The sequence below is a fragment of the Oncorhynchus keta genome, chromosome 14 (genome assembly GCF_023373465.1).
Source record: "Oncorhynchus keta strain PuntledgeMale-10-30-2019 chromosome 14, Oket_V2, whole genome shotgun sequence".
Classification (NCBI taxonomy): Eukaryota; Metazoa; Chordata; class Actinopteri; order Salmoniformes; family Salmonidae; genus Oncorhynchus; species Oncorhynchus keta.
This window is the reverse complement of record NC_068434.1, coordinates 49,354,898-49,380,651: the sequence shown is the minus strand read 5'-3', so window position 1 is coordinate 49,380,651 and position 25,754 is coordinate 49,354,898. Positions and strand designations below refer to the sequence as shown.

Sequence of the window (25,754 nt, the reverse complement as noted above, 5' to 3'; positions counted from 1 at the left end):
AACACATTCTTATTTTTAATGACGGCCTAGGAACGGTGGGTTAACTGCCTTGTTCAGGGGCAGAACGACAGATTTTCACCTTGTCAGCTCGGGGGATCCAATCTTGCAAACTTACAGTTAACTAGTCCAACGCAATAACGACATGCCTCTCTCTCGTTGCACTCTACAAGGAGACTGCCTGTTACGCGAATGCAGTAAGCCAAGGTAAGTTGCTAGCTAGCATTAAACTTATCTTATAAAAAACAATCAATCATAGTTAATGTGTAGTTAACTACACATGGTTGATGATATTACTAGATATTATCTAGCGTGTCCTGCGTTGCATATAATCTGACTGAGCATACAAGCATACAAGTATCTAAGTATCTGACTGAGCGGTGGTAGGCAGAAGCAGGCGCGTAAACATTCATTCAAACAGCACTTTCGTGCGTTTTGCCAGCAGCTTTTCATTGTGCGTCAAGCATTGCACTTTTTATGACTTCAAGCCTATCAACTCCGGATAAAAAGGCTGGTGTAACCGAAGTGAAATGGCTAGCTAGTTAGCGCACGCTAATAGCGTTTCAAACGTCACTCGCTCTGAGCCTTAGGGTGGTTGTTTCCCTTGCTGCTTCGATGGTGGCTGTTGTCCTTGTGTTGCTGGTTCGAGCCCAGGGAGGAGCGAGGAGAGGAACGGAATCTATACTGTTACACTGGCAATACTAAAGTGCCTATAAGAACATCCAATAGTCAAAGGTGAATGAAATACAAATGGTATAGAGGGAAATGGTCCTATAATTCCTATAATAAGTACAACCTAAAACCTCTTACCTGGGAATATTGAAGACTCTGAACTGAAATGAACTGAAATGTTAGCTTTCTTACATAGCACATATTGCACTTTTACATTCTTCTCCAACACTTTGTTTTTGCATTATTTAAAACAAATTGAACATGTTTCATTATTTACTTGAGGCTAAATTGATTTTATTGATGTATTATATTAAGTTAAAATGACTGTTCATTCAGTATTGTTGTAATTGTCATTATTACAAATACATTCCCAAAAAAAACAACGGCAGATTAATCGGTATCGGCTTTATTGGTCCCCCAATAATCGGTATCGGTATCGTCGTTGAAAAATCATAATCGGTCCATATGCATATTACTCAAGAAAGCTGTCTCCAGCAGAAAGGAAACTATGATGTTGGCGATCGGAAGCTCCTGGATGTGAAGTTGGCATTAGAGGAGTGGAGACACTGTCTGTAGGGCGCCCAGGCCCCATTTCTCATCCTCAACGACCATCGGAACCTGGAGTACATACTGAACCCACGCCAAGCCAGGTGGGCCCTTTTCTTCACCAGATTCGATTTCACACTGACATATAGCCCAGGTTAGAAAAACATCAAAGCCAATTCGGGAGAGGTTCCTGTCTTGAGTGCATCCATAATCCTACCCTCTTGAATCGTAGCCCCCATGCTCTGGGACCTAGATGTGGACATTCGCCAGGCCCTGGAGAGGGAACCCACAACTGCCACCTGTCATCCTGAGCGCACCTACGTTCCCATGGGGATAAGGGATTGGCTATTGACCTGGGCACACACAGCTGACGTTGCTAGACATCAAGGTATCACCCACACCATTCAGTCCAGTGCTGGAAAGTCCTGCTGGCCCACCTTGGCGCAAGACGTCACTCGTTATGTCAACTCCTGCTCCATATGTGCCCAATCCAAATTCCCCAGAACGCTCCAGCAGGGAAACTCCTTCCCGTGCCTCAGATTCCCGGGTCTTATCTGTCCATTGACTTTGTCACTGATCTCCCCTCTTCTAATGGTTTTACCTCCATATTGGTGATAGTGGACAGATTCTCTAAATCATGTAGTTTCATCATGCCTGTCTCCTACCGCTCTCCAGGTCGCTGAGGCACTGTTCCAGCAGTTCTTCCGGCACTGTGGCCCAACCGTGGCCCCAAATTCACATCAAGTGTATGGAAGGCTTTCATGGAGAAGCTAAGGGTCACAGTCAGCCTCACTTCCAGGTACCGGCCTCAGTCTAACAGGCAGGTGGAGAGGATGAACCAGGAGCTGGGGACGTTCCTGAGGTGCCACTGCCAGGACCAGCAGGGGGCTGGGGCCTGATTCCTTCCTTAGGCTGAATACGCCCAGAATTCATTGCCACACTCCTCCACCGGGTTGACTCCCTTCCAGTGTGTTCTTAGAAACGTTTTTATAAAACTTAAAAACGAAATAAAAACTAGTAAAGTGGATCTGAAAACTAACTGCAACTAAACTGATTTTAAATAAAAACCTTCAAACTAATGTAAATAAAAACGATAATACAAAACGATAACGATAATGCGTGGGTGTGGTTTGCATGGTGTATGCAACTGTTGTGTGTGTGTGTGTGTGCGTGCGAGTGCATGTGTGCGTCAATGTGTGTGTGCATGCATTTTGGCGTGTTTGTAATGACAACTTACCCAATACCAGTGTAGGCCAGTTCGCTATCCGGGCTTTGAGACCTTGGTGGAATATCTCATGTAGAAACATGATGGTCTCACTGGATATAAAATGAAAAATAAATAAAAAACAGAATATCACACATGTTTCTGTGTGTGCGTGTGTGTGGGTGTGTGTGTGTGTGTGCATGCATGTGTTGTACCTGTTGAGGAACACACTGCTGACATCATCGTGACTGATTGGAGGTTTCTTGGAGCTGGCGGCCATGCGGAGAGGTCTCAGGAAACAGTTAACCAGGATAGACAGCTGGTGGACATACCTAGGGTTAGATCAACAAGGATCAGACTAACACTCTTGGAATAAAAATGTGCTATCTAGAACCAAAAAGGGTTATTCGGCTGTACCCATAGGCGAAACCATTTGAACAACCCCTTTTGGGTCCAGGTAGAACCCTTTACACAGAGGAGTTCTACCTGGAACCAAATAGGGTTCTACTTTGAACCAAAAAGGGAACTCCTATGGGGACAGCCGCAGAACACTTTTGGAACCCTTTTTTTTTTTTATTAGAGTGTAGGATGCAGCAGACCTTGCTCCAGCCCAGGAATAAAACACCCGAATATGCGACTTGTGGTCTAATCACACTATGAGTGTAATCAGGTGTGCTGGTGCCGGATTCGAATAAATAACAACAGTCAATCATTCAATTCATCAATCATTCATTCAATCAATTCACAAATCAGCCACTCAATCAATCAATCAATCAATCAGTCTCTGTGTAAGTGGTGTTAGGTACGTACTCTGTCTCAGCCTCCACCATGTTAAAGACAATCTGGTTCCTCTTCCTCATGCTCTCAGCATGGGGAGAACAGATATAGTCCTGAACTATCAGCTTCCACTTCCTACGGCACAGCCAACCACGCATAAAGCTTTGCACCTGTACAGGGAAACAGACACACACAGGTTAGAATATTTATTTTTGGGGGTAACATTTTATAAAATGTTTCTAACAATATAAACGTATACAGACAAAAGATGGTTTTGAATCACACAAAAATCAACCAAGCACACAAACATCAATGACATCACACCTGCCCAGACCCACATGTTCCGACAGCATCAATCTCCAGTGCTTGAAAGACTATGCCGTAAAACCTCAAATTGCAGTATTCTGTTTTTCTCTGTTGCCCACACCTTTTCAATATTTAAATAATAATGCATTTGATTCTTCCACTGTCTCAACGATGGAGGATCATTTGATTTACAGTTTAAGTCAACATTTTGTTTTTAAATGATTGATGAGAAAAGTACGGTTTCTCACCGCACCCTCATATTTCATGTCTTCAAATATGCAAGATAGACATTAAAAAGTACATTTACATTGTAATAATTGACAGCCAACTTTCTAACTCTGCCCATAACTTTTGGACTTTATAGCACACCCAGAGGGCATGAATTATAGATTCATAGTTAATTTTATACTTAAGACATGTAGAATTTGTGAATGCTGTCTCTTGTATAATAAATTCTATATTTTTGTTTATACTGGATTAAGCATACATTTTTGTTAACTGTAATTTCATTAGTTATGTTGCAACACTCCCTTCATCTAGTGCCAATATCAGTTATTTTAAAGTCTTGGTTCCAATAGTTTTTTTCGAAGAAATTGTCAGTAGGTTGCAAGATTTTCTATATTATTACCTATCATATGAATATCCTGATATTAAACTTTTAAAGTTGCATGTATTTGAAAATGTCTACATTGGTCAGCCCAAAATGGGTTTTTTAATTCTGTCATGGAAATAATTGTATTTCCTATTACCATGTCATGTATGCCTTTAGTTTTCCATATGCGACTATTTATCGGTGAATTCTGAAAAGCTATCCAAGAATTGTTGCATAGGGGTGTGTTTTTAGGGAGTAATATTGGTTCTTGCAGTCCGTTTCAATTTCTTCCGTATTGTTATACTGTCCTAAACTATGAAGTTGTTAATGTTCTTCGCTTTAGTCTTTGGAAATAGACATGTGAAAAGATTTTGGGGATCTGTATGCGCATCTTTTATATGTACCCATTGTTCCTCTTTAGTGCATTTAACAATATGTCGCAAGTAAAAGCCTTGTGACGAGTTTTTACAATTCCAGGTCTGGAAGGTTAAAACCACCAATTTAGGCAGATGTAGAACTATACTTTTTATTCTACGAGTTGTATTTGCCCATATAAAGCATGTTATGACCGAGAATTATATTTAAAAGAAAGAATGTCTTCGGTGGGGTATTACAGAAAATAAATATAGAAACTTTGAGAGATTTGAAAATTGTTTTGAATAGCGTTGTTAAACATTTTGTAAGGGCTTTATTTGAGTTGAACCTGTAGTTGTTGGCTCTCTTCAAAAGATCATATTCTTGCTTAAATTCAGAAAGTTTATTTTCTTCTTTGCCTTAAAGTTTTTATGGGCCTTTCTAAAATAGTAAATAATTTATATTTTTCTTTCATTTTAATTTCTAATGCAGATTTAACTTTTTCAAAGTATGATATTATCATTCCCCTAATGTACTCCTTAAAAGCACCCAAATTATGTTGGAGTTCTGCTTTTCTCTGTCCTATATCATGCTGAATTACACCAACATAAAATACACTTAGTGACAGAACATGGACAAAGAACAGAGCACATTTTCAAGAACCAAAATATATTAAATAGATAATCTAAAAAATAAAGACCTTCACCATAACAAATGTCTACATTTATTTATTTGATTTTATTTTATTTCACCTGTATTAACCAGGTAGACTAGTTGAGAACAAGTTCTCATTTGCAACTGCAACCTGGCCAAGATAAACCAAATCAGTTCGACGCATACAACAACAGAGTTACACATGGAATAAAAAAACATACAATCAATAATACAGTAGGAAAATCTATATACAGCATGTGCAAATGAGGTAGGATAAGAGAGGTAAGGAAATAAATAGGCCATGGTGGCGAAGGAATTACAATATAGCAATTAAACACTGGAAGGGTAAAATGTGCAGAAGATGAATGTGCAAGTAGAGATACTGGGGTGCAAAGGAGCAAGCTAAAAAAATAAATACTGTATGGGGATGAGGTAGATTGGATGGGCTATTTACAGATGAGCTATGTACAGGTGCAGTGATCTGTGAGCTGCTCTGACAGCTGGTGCTTAAAGCTAGTGAGGGAGGTAAGATTCTCCAGCAGGAGGAGGCAAAAGGAAGAATTGGCTTTGGGGTGACCAGTGAGATATACCTGCTGAAGCGCGTGCTACGGGTAGGTGCTGCTATGGTGACCAGTGAGCTGAGATAATGCGGGGAACCAAGCAGAGACTTGTAGATGACCTGGAGCCAGTGGGTTTGGCAACGAATATGAAGCGAGGGCCAGCCAACGAGAGCATACAGGTCGCAGTGGTGGGTGGTAATATGGGGCTTTGGTGATAAAACGGGTGGCACTGTGATAGACTGCATCCAATTTGCTGAGTAGAGTGTTGGAGGCTATTTTGTAAATAACATCGCCGAAGTCGGGGATCGGTAGGATGGTCAGTTTTACGAGGGTACGTTTGGCAGCATGAGTGAAGGATGCTTTATTTGCGAAATAGAAAGCAGATTCTAGATTTAACTTTGGATTGGACATGTTTAATGTGAGTCTGGAAGGAGAGTTTACAGTCTAACCAGACACCTAGGTATTTGTAGTTGTCAACATATTCTAAGTCAGGACCGTCCAGAGTAGTGATGCTGGACGGGCGGGCAGGTGCAGGCAGTGATCGGTTGAAGAGCATGCATTTAGTTTTACTTGCATTTAAGAGCAGTTGGAGGCCACGGAAGGAGAGATGGCATTGAAGCTCATCTGGAGGTTAGTTAACACAGTGTCCAAAGAAGGGAGAGAGGTATACAGAAGAGGTGGATCAAAGAATCACCAGCAGTGAGAGCGACATCATTGAAGTATACAGAGAAGAGAATCGGCCCGAGAATTTAACCCTGTGGCGCCCTCATAGAGACTGCCAGAGGTCCGGACAACAGGGCCTCCGATTTGACATTCTGAACTCTATCGGAGAAGTACTTGGTGAACCAGGCGAGGCAATCTTTTGAGAAACCAAGGCTGTTGAGTCTGCCAATAAGAATGTTGTGATTGACAGTTGAAAGACTTAGCCAGGTCAATGAATACGGCTGCACAGTGATGTCTCTTATCGATGGCGGTTATGATATCGTTAAGGACCTTGAGCGTGGCTGAGATGCACTCATGACCAGCTCAGAAACCAGATTGCATACCGGAGAAGGTGCGGTGAGATTCAAAATGGTTGGTAATCTGTTTGTTAACTTGGCTTTCAAAGACCATAGAAAGGCAGGGTAGAATAGATATAGGTCTGTGGCAGTTTGGGTGTAGAGTGTCTTCGCCTTTGAAGAGGGGGATGACCACGGCAGCTTTCCAATCTATGGGAATCTCAGACGATACGAAAGAGAGGTTGATCAGGCTAGTAATAGGGTGTTGCAACAATTGAGAGATAATTTTAGAAAGAGTGCCCAGATTGTCTAGCCCGGCTGATTTGTAGGAGTCCAGATTTTGCAGCTCTTTCAGAACATCAGCTATCTGGATTTGGGTGAAGGAGAAGTGGTTGAAGTTTGGGCGAGTTGCTGTGGGGAGTGCAGAGCTGTTGACCGTGGTAGGGGAAGCCAGGTAGAAAGCATGACCAGCTATAGAAAAATGCTTCTTGAAATTATCAATTATTGTGGATTATCGGTGGTAACAGTGTTTCCTAGCCTCAGTGCAGTGGGCAGTTGGGAGGAGGTGCTGTTATTCTCTATGGACTTTACAGTGTCCCAGAACTTTTTGGAGTTCGTGCAAATTTCTGCTTGAAAAAGCTAGCCTTAGCTTTCCTAACTGCCTGTGTATATTTGTTCCTAACTTCCCTGAAGTTGTTCGATGCTAATGCAGAACGCCACAGGATGTTTTTGTGTTGGTCAATGGTAGTCAGGTCTGGAGAGAACCAAGGACTATATCTGTTCCTGGATCTACATTTTTTGAACAGGGCATGCTTATTTAAGATGGTGGGGAAGGCACTTTTAAAGAATAACCAGGCATCCTCTACTGACGGAATGAGGTCAATATCATTCCAAGAAACCCTAAGCCAGGATTCAGACACGGCTAGGACATCCAGGTTGGCAGAGTGTGCTAAAGCAGTGAATAAAACAAACTTAGGGAGGAGGCTTCTAATGTTATTAACATGCATGAAACCAAGGCTTTTACAGTTACAGAAGTCAACAAATGAGAGCACCTGAGGAGTAGGAGTAGAGCTAGGCACTGCATGGCCTGGATTAACCTCTACATCGCCAGAGGAACAGAGGAGGAGTAGGATGAGGGTATGGCTAAAGGCTAACAGGACTGGTAGTTTCGTGCGTTCAGAGCAGAGAGAAAAAGGAGCAGGTTTCTGGGCATGAGAGAATAGATTCAAGACATAATGTACAGACAGAGGTATGGTAGAATGTGAGTACATTGGAGGTAAACCTAGGCATTGAGTAAATGATGAGAGCGATATTGTCTCTAGAGACGTTTAAACCAGGTGATGTCACCGCATATGTGGTCTGGATCCTGTTTTCTTTGAGACTTGCAGTAACTCTCCGTGGTTCTAAATCAATAGTTGTTAAGTAGTCCAAAAATGTCGGAAACATGCTGTTGGTCATGTAACTGTTTGTTACATGCAATATGCTTTGTGAACTTCACAGGACAGAGGTTGCTCTCCGGTTTTGTGATGAAACAAGGGTGTGGTTGCAAACATTTTTTTAAAAATCTGGATGCATCCTGAGATCATTCATGTGTGTGGTTGCTTCTCAGCCAAGAGAGTGGGTTCACTCACAATTTTGCCTAAGCACAAAGCCATGAATAAAGAATGGTAACAACACATCCTCCAAGAGCAACTTCTCCCAACCATCCAGGAACAGTTTGGTAATGAACAATGCCTTTTCCAGCATGATGGAGCACCTTGCCATAAGGCAAAAGTGATAACTAAGTGGCTTGGGAACAAAACATCGATATTTTGGGTCCATGGCCAGGAAATTCCACAGACCTTAATCCCATTGAGAACTTCAAGAGGCGGTCCACCCGCAAAACTCCAAGCATTGCTTATGCAAGAATGGGCTGCCATCAGTCAGGATGTGGCCCAGAAGTTAATTGACAGCATGCCAGGGTGGACTGCAGAGGTCTTGAAAATGAAAGGTCAACACTGCAAATAGACTCTTTGCATCAACTTCATGTAATTGTCGATAAAAGCCTTTGACAATTATGAAATGCTTGTAATTATACTTCAGTATTCCATAGTAATATCCCACAAAAATATCTAAAGACACTGAAGCAGCAAACGTTGTGAAAATTAATATTTGTGTCATTCTCAAAACTTTTGGCCACGACTGTATATAAGGTCCACACAGTTGACACAGCATGTCAGAGCAAAAACCAAGCAATGAGGTCGAAGGAATTGTCCGTAGAGCTCCAAGACAGGAAGGGAAACAAAAAATGTCTGCACCATTGAAGGTCCCCAAGAACACAGTGGCCTCCATCATTCTTAAATGGAAGAAGTTCGGAACCACCAAGACTCTTCCTAGAGCTGGCCGTCCGGACAAACTTAGTAATCGGGGGAGAAGGGCCTTAGTCAGGGAGGTGACCAAGAGACCGATGGTCACTCTGACAGAACTCCAGAGTTCCTCTGTGGAGATGGGAGAACCTTCCAGAAGAACAAACATCTCTGTAGCACTTTACCAATCAGGCCTTTATGGTAGAGTGACCAGATGGAAGCCACTCCTCAGTGAAAGGCACATGACAAACGGCTTGGAGTTCGCCAAAAGGCACCTAAAGGACTCTCAGACATGCGAAACAAGCTTCTCTGGTCTGATGAAACCAAGATGGATCTCTTTGGCCTGAATGCCAAGCTTTACATCTGGAGGAAACTTTGCACCATCCCTACAATGAAGCATGGTGGTGGCAGCATCATGCTGTGTGGATGTTTTTCATCGGCAGGGACAGGGAGACTTGTCAGGATCGGGGAAAGATGAACGAAGCAAAGTACAGGGAGATCCATGATGAAAACAGAGTGCTCAGGACCTCAGACTGGGGCAAATATTCACCTTCCAACAGGATAAAGACCCTAAGCACACAGCCAATACAAAGCAGGAGTGGCTTCAGGGACAAGTCTCTGAATGTCTGCGAGTGGCCCAGCCAGAGCCCGAACATCTCTGGAGAGACCTGAAAACAGCTGTGCAACGACACTCACCATCCAACCTGACAGCTTGAGAGGATCTGCACAGAATAATGGGAGAAGATCCCCAAATACTGGTGTGCCAAGCTTGTAGCATCACACCCAAGAAGACTCAAGACTAGGTATGGTGTTCTTTGGATGCAACTCAGCATTCTTTGTCCTCCAAACACGACGAGTTGAGTTTTTACCAAAAAGTTATATTTTGGTTTCATCTGACCATATGACATTCTCCCAATCTTCTTCTGGATCATCCAAATGCTCTCTAGCAAACTTCAGACGGGCCTGGACATGTACTGGCTTAAGCAGGGGGACACGTCTGGCACTGCAGGATTTGAGTCCCTGGCGGCGTAGTGTGTTACTGATTGTAGGCTTTGTTACTTTGGTCCCAGCTCTCTGCAGGTCATTCACTAGGTCCCCCCGTGTGGTTCTGGGATTTTTGCTCACCGTTCTTGTGATCATTTTGAATCCACGGGGTGAGATCTTGCGTGGAGCCCCAGATCGAGGGAGATTATCAGTGGTCTTGTATGTCTTCCATTTCCTAATAATTGCTCCCACAGTTGATTTCTTCAAACCAAGCTGCTTACCTATTGCAGATTCAGTCTTCCCAGCCTGGTGCAGGTCTACATTTTTTTTCTGGTGTCCTTTGACAGCTCTTTAGTCTTGGCCATAGTGGAGTTTGGAGTGTGCCTGTTTGACGTTGTGGACAGGTGTCTTTTATACTGATAAGTTCAAACAGGTGCCATTAATACAAGTAACGAGTGGAGGACAGAGGAGCCTCTTAAAGAAGGTCTGTGAGAGCCAGGAATCTTGCTTGTTTGTAGGTGACCAAATACTTATTTTCCACCATAATTTGCAAATAAATGTATTAAAAATCATACAATGTGATTTTCTGGATTTTTTTTTCTCATTTTGTCTGTCATAGTTGAAGTGTACCGATGATGAAAATTACCGACCTCTTTCATCTTTTTAAGTGGAAGAACATGCACAATTGGTGGCTGACAAAATGCTTTTTTGCCCCACTCTAAATGTAATGTTTCAGTAATATTTCAGTTGGTGTTGGCCAAGTTAGTGCAGCGCTGTGTCCTTTTTTCATGAATCTGGGTTAAGGAGAGGGTGTGTAGTGCCTCAGTGTAACTTGTGTATCCTCCTAGGATGAATGCGGCATGCTCTCTTTTGGCATGCTCTCTTCTGAATATGCCGCTCCAAGGAGGAGGGGCATATTCCATGGTGTGGCATATGTAGCCAGTGTAAATGCTCACCAGGTCTTTTCAGGTGGTGAAGGATTAACATAGTATCAACCTGCCCACCCCATTGTAAGTCATTTTGTACAATTACCCCTAAGATCTTAATAGCGTCACACACTTGAGCTCCTGGCCCATCTGGAGAGGGCATGGGACAGGTGGGTTCAGTGACATTCTGCTTGCCCAAAACCCACGTGTCAAAGTTGTTCAGGGCCTGCTGTGGTGTGCTGATGTTTCATGTTGTACATGTGTGGATGAGATTGAGATCATCAACATATTTCCAGCTACTGCCAACATCCCAGCTTGCGATGTCTGCTAAGAAGATGAGAAGGTCCAGAAGAGTTCCTTGAGCTACGCCTTCTGTCAGCTCCTGCTAGTCTGAAAGGCTGTCTAGGGTAGCGTACCTGTTGTTTGTGGCCGGTCACAAAACCGCAAAGCCATGCTGTGAGAGCAGGTCTAATCTCTCGTGGACAGACGCACATAACATTACTGGTAGCGTAAGGTTTATCAACAGACTGTGGGATTTGACAACTAAAGAGGAACTATGTTCCAGTGCGCAGATTTTTATCACTGATCATTTGGACAAATCACAATTTCGCATCTTTCAATTTTAAAAGGGGAGGGGATATTGGCCCAGAGACTTGCCGTAACTTGCAAATACAGGGGATGGTGCTACCGTCCTGTTTCAACTCCTCACTCTAGTATATTTTCTATATATTTTTTTTTCTTCTTTTTTTTCGCCCCCAGAACTGATTGGAGCATCTGATGCAATTATGCAAGGTTTTAGTTCTGGGTATCCGAGATAAGAGCAAGTCTAATCAAGTCTAAAAAAAATAAAAATGGCGCTGGAGCAGAAGGCAGACGTTTTACATGCCTCCAACCGATTTGTTTTTTTGTTTGTTTATCTGCTTTGTTTGTAACTTATTTTTAAAACTAATTTTGTACATAATGTTGCCGCTACCATCTCTTATGACCAAAAATAACTTCTAGACATCAGGACTGCGATTACTCACAACGGACGAGCATAATATTTTTCTTCTTGTGGCTCCCTCAGGAACAGGCCCCGACCCCTGTGATCTGCGCAAGAAGGAGGCGGCGAAATAGAGGCCGGAGAGCAGGCTGCCTTCTGAGGAGTAGGAGGCGATCGAACAAACCCCCACTCCCCTCAATTCTGCTCGCAAACATACAATCTTTGGACAATAAAATTAACAAATTATTGGGACGATTAAACTACCAACAGGACATTAAAAACTGTAACATTATGCTTCATGGAGTCGTGGCTGAACGACGACAATATGAACATACAGCTAGGCTGTGTAATGAACTTCGTCTGTTGTTTGTAGAGAGTCAGACCGAAATGCAGCGTGTAGGTTACTCATGACTTTTAATGAAGAATAATGCGGTACATGAAATAACTGAAAATACAAAAACAACAAACGAGTGAAACTAATACAGCCTATCTGGTGACTAACACTAAGACAGGTACAATCACCCACGAAATACAACGCGCACTCAGGCTACCTAAATACGGTTCCCAATCCGAGACAATGAGAATCAGCTGACTCCAATTAGGAATCGCCTCAGGCAGCCAAGCCTAACTAGACACACCCCTAATAATACACACTCCCAATTAATACAAACCCCAATACGAAATACAACATATAAACCCATGTCACACCCTGGCCTACCCAAACATATAACAAAAACACAAGATACAATGACCAAGGCGTGACAGGCTGGTTATACGATCTACCGGCAGGATAGAACAGCGGCGTCTGGTAAGACAAGGGGTGGCGGTCTATGCATTTTTGTAAACAACAGCTGGTGCATGATATCTAAGGAAGTCTCTGAGGTTGAGTTCTTCATGATAAACTGCAGACCACATTACCTACCAAGAGAGTTTTCAAATATATTATTTGTCACGGTTTACATTACATACCACCACAGTCAGAGGCTGGCACTAAGATGGAATACAGCTCATTCAATTCTATCATAAGCAAACAAGAAAATGCTCACCCAGAGGCGCAGCTCCTAGTAGCGGGGACTTTAATGCAGGGAAACTTAAATCAGTTTTACCTAACTTCTATCAAAATGTTAAATGTGCAACCAGAGGAAAAAGAACTCCGGACCACCTATACTCCACACACAGAGATGCATACAAAGCTCTCACTCGCCCTCCATTTTGCATATCTGACCATAATTCTATCCTCCTGATTCCGGCTTACAAGCAATAATTAAAGTAGGAAGCACCAGTGACTAGATCAATAAAAAAGTGGTCAAATGAAGCAGATGCTAAGCTACAGGACTGTTTTGCTAGCACAGACTGGAATACATTACGGGATTCCTCCAATGGCAATGAGGAGTACACCACATCTGTCATTGGCTTCATCAATAAGTGCATCGAATGACGTCGTCCCCACAGTGACCGTACATACATACCCCAACCAGAAACCATGGATTACAGGCAGCATCCGCACTGAGCTAAAGGCTAGAGCTGCCGCTTTCAAGCAAACGGGACTCTAACCCGGAAGCATATAAGAAATCCCACTATGCCGTCAGACGAACCATCAAACAAGCAACGTGTCAATGCAGGATTAAGGCTGGATCCTACTAAACCGGCTCTGACATTCGATTAATGTGGCAGGGCCTGCAAACCATTACAGACTACAAAGGCAAGCACAGCCGAGAGCTGCCCAGTGACATGAGCCTACCGGACGAACTAAACTACTGTGCTCGCTTCGTTTTTGTGACCCCAAAGTGTCCAGTCCCCACCCCCCCATGAATACCCTGGAGCACAGCTTCCCACAGTGCTTTTGGGACCACCACCTGCCACCTCTCCTCTGCCCGCTGTAGCACACCACAGCCTTGTCTGCCGCCTACTGGCGTGCCAGCGGAATACGGCGGGGACGCATCTTAAAAGTTCGAGCATCACCTGTGTTGATCTCATGCTGCACCAGATGAGTCTGACCCACCTCTTCCTCACTCAGCGCAAAGCTGTCTCTGAATTCAAACAGCAACTGCCACAACCGTTCCTGCTGCTCAGGGTCAAGACCAACACAGTTCCTCCCCCATATCTCACTCACTGCAGACAGTGTCCTCTCTTCTCCCATCTGGGGTAGCTGGGCTGGGGGCACGGCCCGGACTTGCGGAGAGATGTGTCGTGGAGGTAGCTGGGGGAATGTAACAAACAGATGTGGGGCGGGGGGGGGCAGCCATGAGTCTCTGCTGCTTTAACTATTGGAGTAAAGGGTTTGTTGGGTTGAGTGAATGTGACATTGGGGGAGGGGGGGGACATGGTGACTGCCGGCCCTCCCTGGAAGCTCGGCGTACCCCCATTTAGGTCTAACTGGCAGCCTGTGCACCTAAGAAAGTCCAACCCCAGGAAACAAGGGTCCTGCACAGCCGCCACCCACACAGGATGACGCACAGACCTGCCCCCTACTGTCAGAGTCATTAATCCCTTCCCTTTCATGGGTGCCAGCTCACCTGTGACTGTGCGGAGCTGCACAGTTGTGGGCTCACACTGAGTCCAACCTTGCACAATATCCGGCCTCACCAGAGTTACTGTGGACCCAGTGTCCACCTTGGCAGAGCAGGGCACCCCCTCCACAGTGACAGGGACATGACAAAAGTCCCCCAACACAGGTCCGGCCCACCACAACAACAGGCTTCAGCCGCTTGTCCTCGTCTGCTTCTGGGGGAGGTGGAGCCTTGCTTCCCCATCTGTGCCGGTGGGTTCCTCCTGAAGATGATGGTGGTTGGGAAAGAAAGCCAGGGGTCTGCACTACCCGGTCTATGCGGACCCCAAGCCGTTTCCCTGAGCTCTGGGGGACAGGGGGCAATCCAGGCGTAGATGGCCTGGCTGGCTACAACCCCAGCAGACCCTGGGACCAGGGTGTGTGTTTCGTGTCGCCTGTAGCGACACAGCACGAATGAGTTCTGTCATTTCAGCCACCCATGCAGGCATTTTCGGCTCTGGGCAACTCTGCGCCACAGCCCGCACAGAGGGTCTGTCTCCCTGCACCCCCACCAAAGCCCCAGCTGAAGCCCCAGCCCACACCAGCTCCCTCGCTAAAGCCATTTCCAAGGCTATCTGCAATGACTCAGGATGAGCCAGCTGGATCTGTATGCTCAGCTCCGTAGGAGAGAGCGCCCATATGAACTGGTCCCGTGCTAGCTCACTCTGCACAGAGGGGGGCATGTGAGGATCTCAATGACATTAGCTCGCACCCGTAGAGGCTCTCCAGCCTGCCTGCGTCTATTACTCAGTTCGGAGCGCAGCAGCCCGGGCTGAACACACTGTCCATAGATCTTCCTCAGTGCTCCCACTAAAGCACCATAATCATGTCTGTCCTCGGGGCTAATCAATATCAAACAGGCCAGAGCATCATCCGTGAGGCATAAAGCCAACTACAGTGTCCTTTTTTCATCCGACCACCCTCTAAATGAGCTAACAGTTCAAACTGAGCATGAAAAGCTTCCCAATCCGCCTTACCGGAATACTTCGAGGTCTTAACAGATACGGACGCAGCCGGGAACTGGGCGCAGCCATGTTTGTTTACATCCTGAGCCCCAGATTCCTCGTCACCCCTTCGGTCCGCCCACCAGAATCCGCGCGAAGCACAGTCGACGAGGCACTCATGCCCGCTTCTGCCGCCATCACTCTAACGTCCTCCCTCAAGCGGCCTCTGGGCTCCGAAGCCCTGGCGATCTCCTCAGCCAGATCCCCCGACGTCCATGCACACGCACCTCCTTGGCCATAATCGTCCCCTACCTCCACCTTTCAGATTCCCTCAAAGCATTTTCAACCCCGTTCTCACCTACAGTAGCTAGCCACAGAAGTCAGCTAGCTAGCTGGTTTTTACTACTGACACCAATGTAAAGAAACAGCAGGGAGCAGGTCTCGAACCCTCGACCCTATCGACTGTGCCGCAAAAGCATGCTCGAACGGCAGGTAATAATACGAACGGCGATAATAACCCAGGGTCGTTACACTATACCACCTCAACTAACCGGAATCTAACAATGCGTGGAATACATACACACACACTTAGGCACATCCCCACGTACGCAGATTACACACACACACACACGGGCATGCATGCACATACCTTCTTAATCTTTTTTATGTCTGGATCTTCATCCTCTTGGTTTACATGGTAAGGCCACATTCTCTCATTGGTTTTGTTCAGGGCAACGATCTGAGGGAGAATGAAAACACAGTAAACACAACTGAAGACTGCACTTCCTGATTAGGCTCCTTTTTTTCATCAATGCTCATTAAGAAATGCTAGCGGCCATGACTGAAGGCAAATAATAGTTGTCTTGGGTGTGGTTTGATGTGGGTGTTCATTGGTTATGTCTTTGCCATTCAAGTAGTGAGTACAGTGATGTAAGCTAAGATAGCTTTGCTATGGAGAGAACAAAGTTTTTGAAATTGAGGACTTCTTCCGGTCTGACTGCCTCGCCATCCCCAGGTGGTCAGCTAATTCAGTGTTGTGTTTAGCCAAGCAAACAGCAGCTAGCTAGCATCGCTTGGTGATTGGATAGCCAGCTGCAGCTATCTAGCTGATTTAAATCAGTTATTACAAGATAGCAAGAGCCAGTGTTTGGAATGTGTTTCACAAAGACACTCGTTCTACATCACCTTGCTACGAAAGTAGCTTGCAACTTAGTTTCAACGTTTCATCACATTCCGGTCTTTAGTCAGCTCAGCTGTCCTACAACACAATTTCTGTAATTGGCTAGTTTTGCAGAACTAGAAAGGCATTTCTTTGGTCTATTTGCAGAAATGGAAGGATTTGGCTGTCTTACACAGTTCAATGGTTAAGAATCTGTCAAGTCCCCAGTGAGGTCCCTTTCCTCTATGTAATGCATTACAGTTTATGGACATGTGCAGTCAGGTGGCAGAAGGGGTGGAGTGGATATGACAGAGTTTGCCTCATGGGTCCAGCAGGCAGAGTTCAATAACTCCAGGCAAATGTGAGATGCAGGAGGATGGCACTCTTCTCATACTGACTATACAGTCCCATGTATATACTGTATAATAAACCTCCTACACAATCCTGCTGAAGCAGTGTTCTGCTAATATAACAATGTGCAAATATTATACTTGCCTTTCATCTTTTGTCATTCACAACCGATACAAATACTGTACCTATCAACATTGTGTCTGGTGGCCCTGGACCTACCTTGCCAAACATGTCAGTCATCATACCTTCCTGTATGGTGTCCCATATCTCCCCCCCCCCCATCGATAGTACCATTCAAATCAATAATAACAAAAAGACAATAAAAAGTCATAGATGTGTCTTGTATAATTTTAATGCGGAGTACAAGGTATTTCCCAATTCAGACATCAGTATAAACCTGTCTTTCAGTCAGAGGACTCCATGACCAAAGCTTATCATCCTCCATCTGTAGAAAAACAAAGTAGAGTTGATGAGTGACAAATGGTGGTGTTTTCTTGTCCGTATATTCAGTTTGTCTGTCTGTAAATTATGTTTATTGTGGCAGCACTATTTCACAGAGTCAAATTCCTGTACATGCAAATGAATTTGGCAAATAAAGGTGATTCTAATATTACTAAACACTTGTGATGTACTATCTTATTAGTAATCACCTTTTGAGGTGTTTGCCAGTGTCAGTAGATCAGCTCCAGGCCCCTCGTCACAGATACCGGTCATGAAGGAGCCTGACATACGGATCCGACCCAGCTCCTATCACAGAGACAGAGAGGGAGGGAGAGGGAGAGAGAGAAAGACTCACCATACAGTCATGGAAAACAACAGTAAATACACAGTTGAACATAGCCAATCAGAGATGAGGATTCACAGCTAATTCAATGCCAGTGGAACAGTTGTTAAAGTACTGTGTGAATTTCACCAGGTTCATATATTAACATGTCATGTTGATTTGTTATTGTGCATGCCTGCATTCTGGGAGTTGGGAATCATTTTGATGCACTATGAGAGGTAGCCACGCTTTTTCTGTCGTATTCAGAAAAGTTTGATTATTTTAAGCTCAAAGTCATACACACAGTGTTTTGTTCATGGATAATGTTGTATATTTGAGCGTCTGCTAAATGACTTAAATGTAATGTAATGTAATATTTAGAGGTTATTTAGAGGTTACTCATACGTGGATGGTATTGTTAAGATGCACTTGTAATTGTACTTTTTAGGATGATATCAACATTCTGAATTCAACATGTGGTTTATAGCTAACTAAGGTATTAGCAGGCTATTGTATGTGTGAACGATGGCTAGCTCCTTGAATGATCCCAGTCCCTCCTATTGTGCATCTGTTGTAGAAAGAGGCAACGATTTGCAGAACATATGTGGCTCTACAAATGTTTTATTTCCTTTTGGATGCAGGTATGTGGTTTTATCTATGTCAAATATGTTATGTATAATAAGGAGAGGCTGTACTAATTTGTGTAATCATTTTGATGCACTATGAGAGAAAGAGGTGACGATTCTCAGAACATATGTGCTCTACAAATGTTTTATTTCCTTTTGGATGCAGATGCAGGATGCAGAGAGTGAGTTCTGCTTAATTAAAACTACCTGAACTCCAAAGTCCACGTCTATAGTCTCAATCAACCACACACAGCGCAGAGTTACAGCGGTGCTGCACCGGTTACACCAGCATGTCACTGACTGGTTGGCATTACTCACCCTTGCCCAGGAGTTGTCCATTGTGGCACCATGGATGGGGGGCACCTCCTTACAACATACAAGACACAGCACTGATTACATTATCAATGGTGGTTATGTCCTCCATTACTCTGAAACGTGACTGGTGTCTGGCCATTGCTTCCTTATCTGTCATCATTATTTTTGCCCTAGAAAATATTAAATATTGTTGTTGCTTATTGGCAACTTTTTGGGGGGTTAGCTGAAGCCCTCAAATGCTAGCTAGCTAATATGGTTGATTATTTAGAAGGGATCTAGCTAGCCAGTTTGAGTTGAAACATTATTGAAAGCAATCTGGCAACATGCATCAAACATGCAGTCAGGTTTGCAAGTAACGTTAGCTAGCAGGGATGAAACCTTCAGGTGCAACGTTAGCTATGCAAATCTTCCTTTCACATTACAGGTTAGGGAGAGGCTATGTATTTAGCTAGTTACATCACAGTATCATAGTGGAACAGCCTGTCAAATAATGGCATGTAGCTAGCTATAAACAAAACTTAGCAACTTACCAACAACACACCAGTCTCAGGTTTTTGACGGTTGACAGCCTAAATATAAACTAGTCGGAGGTAATATAAATCTTGGCAATTTGCCCAAGATTGTTGAACAACTTTATGAAAGCCCATTTTCACTATGGTAGCTATTTCCCGAGCAAGGGCAAGCACAAACCACGCGCCTTGTCTGGGGAAGACGTTCCAGTGGGCGAGTTCATTTGATCTTTTCCCCACAATGCAGTATTCAATATCAGTAGTACTATACAAAAATTAAAATGAACTACAAAAAAGTCAAGCAGAACAAAACACACGAGAAATAAGAAGTACACAAGAAAGTATGTAAACTATATAAACGGTCAGTTCCAGGGTCAATGCCAATACCATATTTACAATGTTCAGGGATACTGGAGTGGTAGGATTAGCTATGTATGGGCATAATGTGACAAGGCATCAGGATATATAATAAACAGAGTAGCAGCAGCAGCGTATATGATGATTGTATGTTAGTGTGTGCATAGAGTCCGTATGAATGTGTGTGTGTGTGTGTGTGTGTGTGTGTGTGTGTGTGTGTGTGTGTGTGTGTGTGTGTGTGTGTGTGTGTGTGTGTGTGTGTGTGTGTGTGTGTGTGTGTGTGTGTGTGTGTGTGTGTGTGTGTGTGTGCATAAAGTCAGAGCGATTATTCAAATGAAATAGAAGGGTCAATGCACATAGTCCATGAAGCCATTTTGTTAGCTATTTAGCAGTCTTATGGCTTGGGGATAGAAGCTGTTCATGAGCCTGTTGGTGTCAACTTTGTTGCTCCGGTACCGCTTGCTGTGCAGAAGCAGAGAGAATAGTCTTGGGTGGCTGGAGTCTAACAATTTTCCGGGCCTTTGTTTCACACCGCCTGATATAGAGTTCCTGGATGACAAGGAACTTGGCCCCAGTGATGTACTGGGTCATCCACACCACCCTATGTAGAGTCATGCGATCAAGGGCTGTGCAGTTGCCATACCAAGCAGTGATGTAGCCAATCAAGATGCTCTCAATGGTGCAGCTGTAGAACCTTTTGAGGATTTGAGGGCCTGTGCTAAATATTTCAACCTCCTGAGGGGGAATAGGCTTTGTCGTGTCCTCTTCACGACTGTCTTGGTGTGTTTGGACCATTCTAGTTTGTTGTTGATATGGATACCAAGGAACTTGAAGCTCTCAACCTGCTTCACTACAGCCCATCGATGAGAATGGGGGTGTGCTCTGTGCTCCTTTTGCTGTAGTCCACAATCATCTCCTTTGTCTTGGTTACGTTGAGGGATAGGTTGTTATTCTGGCACCACCCGGCCAGGTCTCTGACCTCCTCCCTATAGGCTGTCTCATCATTGTCGGTGATCAGGCCTAGCACTGTTGTGTCATCGGCAAACTTAATGATGGTGTTGGAGTCGTGCCTGGCCATGCAGCCGTGGGTGAACAGAGAGTACAGGAGGGGACTGAGCACGCACCCCTGGGGAGCTCCAGTGTTGAGGATCAGCGTGGCAGATGTGTTGCTACCTACCCTCACCACCTGAGCGCGGCCCGTCAGGAAGTCCAGGATCCAGTTGCAAAGAGAGGTGTTTAGTCACAGGTTCCTTAGCTTAGTGATGAGCTTTGAGGGTACTATAGTGTTGAACTCTGAGCTGTAGTCAATGAATAGCATTCTCACATACGTGTTCCTTTTGTCCAGGTGGGAAAGGGCAGTGTGGAGTGCAATAGAGATTGCATCATCTGTGGATCTGTTTGTGTGGTATGCAAATTGGAGTGGGTCTAGGGTTTCTGGGATAATGGTGTTGATGTGATCCATTACCAGCCTTTCAAAGCACTTCATGGCTACGAATATGAGTGCTACTGGTCTGTAGTCATTTAGGCAGGTTGCCTTTGTGTTCTTGGGCACAGGGACTATGGTGGTTTGCTTGAAACATGCTGGTATTACAGACTCAATCAGGGACATGTTGAAAATGTCTGTGAAGACACCTGCCAGTTGGTCAGCAGATTCCCGGAGTACACGTCCTGGTAATCCGTCTGGCCCCGCAGCCTTGTGAATGTTGACCTGTTTAAAGGTCTTACTCATGTCGGCTACGGAGACCGTGATCACACAGTCGTCCGGAACAGCTGATGCTCTTGTCCAATGATTGCATGTTGGCGAGTAGTATTGACGGTAACGGCAGCATCCCTACTCGCCTTCTGCGGGTCTTGAAGAGGCATCCGGCTCTTTGTCCTCTGTACCTGCGTCGCTTCTTCTTGCGAATAACTGGGATGTCGGCCCTGCCGGGTGTTTGGAGAATATCGTGTGAGTCCTGCTTGTTGTCTAATCCGAGGTGAGTGATCGCTGTCCTGATATCCAGAAGCTATTTTCTGCAGTGTGGAGTGCAATTAAGATTGCGTCATCTATGGATCTGTTGGGGCGGTATGCAAATCGAAGTGGATCTAGGGTGTCTGGGATGATGGTGTTGATATGTGCCATAACCAGCCTTTCAAAGCACTTCATGATTACAGATATGAGTGCTACATGGCTGTAGTCAATGGGGCAGATAGCCTTAGAGTTCTTGGGAAAAGGAATGATGGTGGTCAGCTTGTGGGGATAAACAAACTGGGACAAGGAGAGGTTGGAAATGACCGAGAATATGCCTGCCAGCTGTTCTGCGCATCCTCCGAGAACGCGCCCTGGAATACCATCCATCAATACCAACCATCCATACCATACAATACCATCCGACCCCGCGGCCATACGAGTGCTGACCTTGCGTCGTCCTTGGAAAGTGTGGTTTTTGTTGAAGCATGCCAAAAATGCATTGATTTTGTCTGGTAGAGACATCATTGGACAGATAACGTCTGGGTCTTCCTTTGCAATCCGTAATGGACTGTAGCCCTTGCCACATGTGGTGTGGGGCGGAGCCTGTGTAATAGGATTCCACCTTATTCCTATAATTGTCCTTTTGCGTGTTTGACGGATCTGCAGAGGTCGTAATGGGACTACTCATACTAGTTTGTGTCCTCAACCGTAGCCTCAGGGTTAGCTGCGATAGCTCTGTGTGTGGTAGCCCTGTCCTTTAGCTTAACACCAACCTCCGTGTTAATCCAGGGCTGTGGAGACATCACTGTGGAGACATCGTCAAAGTATTTCCTAATGAAGCCGGTGACTGAGGTGGTTAGCTTGTCGATGCTATCGGCGGAGTCCCGGAACATATTCCAGTCAGCGCCTGCAAAGCAGTCTTGTAGCATAGCCTCTGATTCGGAGGACCATTTCTCAACGGAGCGCCTCACGGGTACTTCCTGTTTGAGCTTCTGCTTGTATACAGAAAGCAGGAGTATAGAGTCATGATCTGATTTGCCGAAGGGGGTATGTGGGAGAGTATGGAATGTTTGCTTGTGGGTAGAGTAATTGTGGGCTAGGACTTTATCTCCCCTAGTGGCGAAAGAGACGTGTTGCTGGAAGTTGGCCATTATGTGTCTTAATGACGTAGAATTAAAATCACTAACAACACGGAAAGCAGCCTCCAGGTGCATGGTCTCCAACTTCTTTATAGCCTTGTATAGTTTGTGAAGTGCCAGCATGTTGTTTTCCTTGTCCTGACATGGAATATACACTACATGACCAAAAGCATGTGGAGAACTGCTCATCGAATATCTCATTCCAAAATCATGGGCACTAATATGGAGTTTGTCCCCATGTGCCGCTTTAACAGCCTCCACGCATCTGGGAAGGCTTTCCACTTGATGTTGGAAAATTGCTGCGGGGACTTGCATCCTTTCAGCCATAAGAGCATTAGTGAGGTCGATTTGTGCACAGGAGCATTGTCATGCTGAAACAGGAAAGGGCCTTCCCCAAACGTTTGCCACAAAGTTGGAAGCACAGAATCGTTTACAATGTCATTGTATGCTTTAGCGTTAAGATTTCCCTTCACTGGAACTAAGGGGCCTAGCCCGAAACATGAAAAACAGCCCTAGACCATTATTCTTCCTCTACAAAACTTTACAGTTGGCACTATGCATTTTTTTAGCAGGTAGCGTTTTCCTGGCATCAGCCAAACCCAGATTTGTCCATCAGACTGCCAGATAGTGAAGCTTGATTCACTGTGAATGGTGATCTTAGACTTGTGTGCAGCTGCTTGGCCATGTAAATCAATTTCATGAAGCTCCCGATTAACAGTTCTTGTGCTGACGTTGCTTCCAGAAGCAGTTTGGAACTTCGTAGTGAGTGTTGCAACCGAGGACCTACAATTGCTACACGCTACGCCCTTCAGCATTCAGCAGTCCCATTCTGTGAGCTTGTATGGCCTACCACTTTGCGGCTGAGCCGTTGTTGCTCCTAGATGTTTCCACTTCACAATAAGAGCACTTACAGTTGGCAGCTCTAGCAGGGCAGAAATATAACCTAACTGACTTGTTGGAAAGGTTGCATCCTATGACAGTGCCACGCTGAAAGAGCCCTAATCTCGCCCTAATCTCACCAGGGCTCCCCCTCTTCTCCCTGTTTTTGATAGAGTTAAAACAAGTTTAGGCATTCATGTCCACCGCTGGGACTGAACACACACCCTTCGGATCTGGCGTCATGGGATTACACCAATCCACCACCATTTAGCAAAACCCAAGCCCCTAGGTGCGGGTTTTGAAGACATATACTGAGACTATTAATTGGCATATTGAAACATATCTGAACGTTTTCCCAATGTTTAAACAGCAAAGCAAACAACTGGAATCTGATCTTTTGAGTTTTGATTTATACCATATATGTATATGGTTCTCAATTCTGATACAATTCCGATTCTCCATTATGCAATCCTTTTTGTTGTTGCATGTAACCAGCCGTTACCACAACAACCGCCACAAAATTTAAAGGAACAGTGATAGGATGTCTGCATGCTATTTCAGAGGCTACATCAGTGTGAATGCACAAAATGATATGGGATACATGTAAAACTGAGCGTGGACAGTCAGACAAAAAGATTGGATATGAGCAAAAAATCTGAATTAGGCTCATGTGTAAACACAGCATATAGTGTTTTGATTTGAAATGCTGGGGCTTTTAGTTGAGGAGAAGTCCAAATTTAAAGGCAGGAGATGGCAGAGGTGGGCTAATAAGAGGCCTGTACTATTCTACTCTAATCTACTGATGAGTGGTGAGCTTTCAGGCACTAGCGGCTGCAGGGGGATTCACCCAAGCGGATGCAGTGAAGGAGTAGCTCGCGGTCATTCTACCTACAAAGTCAAGTGGCTATGCTACGGGATGGATGTGGATGGCTGTGAGGACGTTGTCGACGGGCAATGTGCGCACCTGAATTGCTACGGAACTGTCTTCTGACCAACTATTCCCCCCTGGCTGTGACCGTCATGATGCTCCATCTCTGTGACCGTGATTCTGCCTCCCACCACTCGATGCTACCAAAAGAAGCTGCTTCAGCTCCCATGCCAACTTCCTGACATTGCTTAACCATTCTGGCTTCCTGATTTTGTTTAATTGTATGTTCTTTACTTTTGTGTGTATTGTATTCATATTTTGTATGCTCATGGATTTCAGTTTGTAAATAGTGTAAATAGCTTTGATTATGGCTATAATAGTCACATTAAATGGCAATCCATTGATATACAATTCTATGGAATGTGGCGCTATTTCAGGTTTGTGTGTGTGTGTGTGTGTCAGGCTGTGAGTGTTTCCACGTTAGATAAGCATCAGATTTCCTCTTCACGGACAATCTCCTGCCACACACACACACACGTAACTGTGGGTTATCTGCCTAAGCAAATCATGGTTTAGCTCAGCGATACAGCAGCAGTATCCCACAGGACTCTCACAAAGCCTTTACACACTCTACCTCACTGACTGTGGGAAATCATTTCATTAAATGTTTCATTTATTACATTTATTTGACAGGGACAGTGCACATCAATTAGCATTTCTGTAAATGTGGCAGATTTTCCAGCTAGCTATTTTTCAATTGTAGTCCCTGGGCAGGTATATAAAAGCACTTAAAATGGCATCATAAAAATGGTACATTTGTTTAAACATTGTGCATACATGTCTGATTGTCCTTCAGCCACACTCTCAACCAATGGCAAAGGGTTGATAGGTTGCACAGCTCCATAATATCAGTGGTCGATGAGTTCCAGACGTGAGGCTCTGCTTTTTCTTTACATGCTAACCTAACATGGTGTCACGGTCGTCGGAATAATTATCGGACCAAGCTGCAGCGCGATATGGTTTCCACATATTATTTATTAGAAACGCACAAAACAACAAAAGAACGAAACAAACAACGAACCGTAACAAAGAGGTGTAACATACACTCAAAACAATATCCCATATACAATATCCCATAAAACACAGGTGGAAAAAATGCTACTTAAATATGATCCCCAATTAGAGACAACGATAGCCAGCTGCCTCTAATTGGGAATCATACCAAACACCCACATAGAAAAACTAAACTAGAACCTTACATAGAAAATAATAACTAGAAAACACGCCAGTCACACCCTGACCTACTATACCATAGAAAAACAAAGGCTCACTATGGTCAGGGCGTGACACATGGCTGATAGAAATCAGTCAATCAGCATTAATATGCAACATAAAAACCATGCAGTCAGCCAAAGAAAGTTGGACCAGTCTCAAAAAGCATGGATTCG

At 44.4% G+C, this 25,754-nt stretch overlaps 1 protein-coding gene and 1 long non-coding RNA gene across 2 annotated transcripts in view; both read right to left on the bottom strand.

Annotated features, from left to right (window-relative positions):
• Positions 1–25,754, bottom strand: part of rasgrf2b (Ras protein-specific guanine nucleotide-releasing factor 2b) — a 164,994-nt gene that overhangs the window by 94,810 nt on the left and 44,430 nt on the right. Inside the window, exons 4-7 of the mRNA XM_052461900.1 lie at positions 16,039–16,128; positions 3,230–3,366; positions 2,635–2,751; positions 2,453–2,532 (exon numbers count right to left, since the gene is read on the bottom strand). Of these exons, the coding sequence (XP_052317860.1) occupies positions 2,453–2,532; positions 2,635–2,751; positions 3,230–3,366; positions 16,039–16,128 (424 nt within the window). The remainder of the gene's footprint in view (positions 1–2,452; positions 2,533–2,634; positions 2,752–3,229; positions 3,367–16,038; positions 16,129–25,754) is intronic.
• Positions 17,245–19,662, bottom strand: LOC118393569 (uncharacterized). Its single transcript, XR_004827573.2, has 4 exons — positions 19,134–19,662; positions 18,607–18,654; positions 17,550–17,646; positions 17,245–17,344 (listed from the first exon to the last, which is right to left on the bottom strand). It is a non-coding gene; the product is annotated as an uncharacterized LOC118393569 (long non-coding RNA).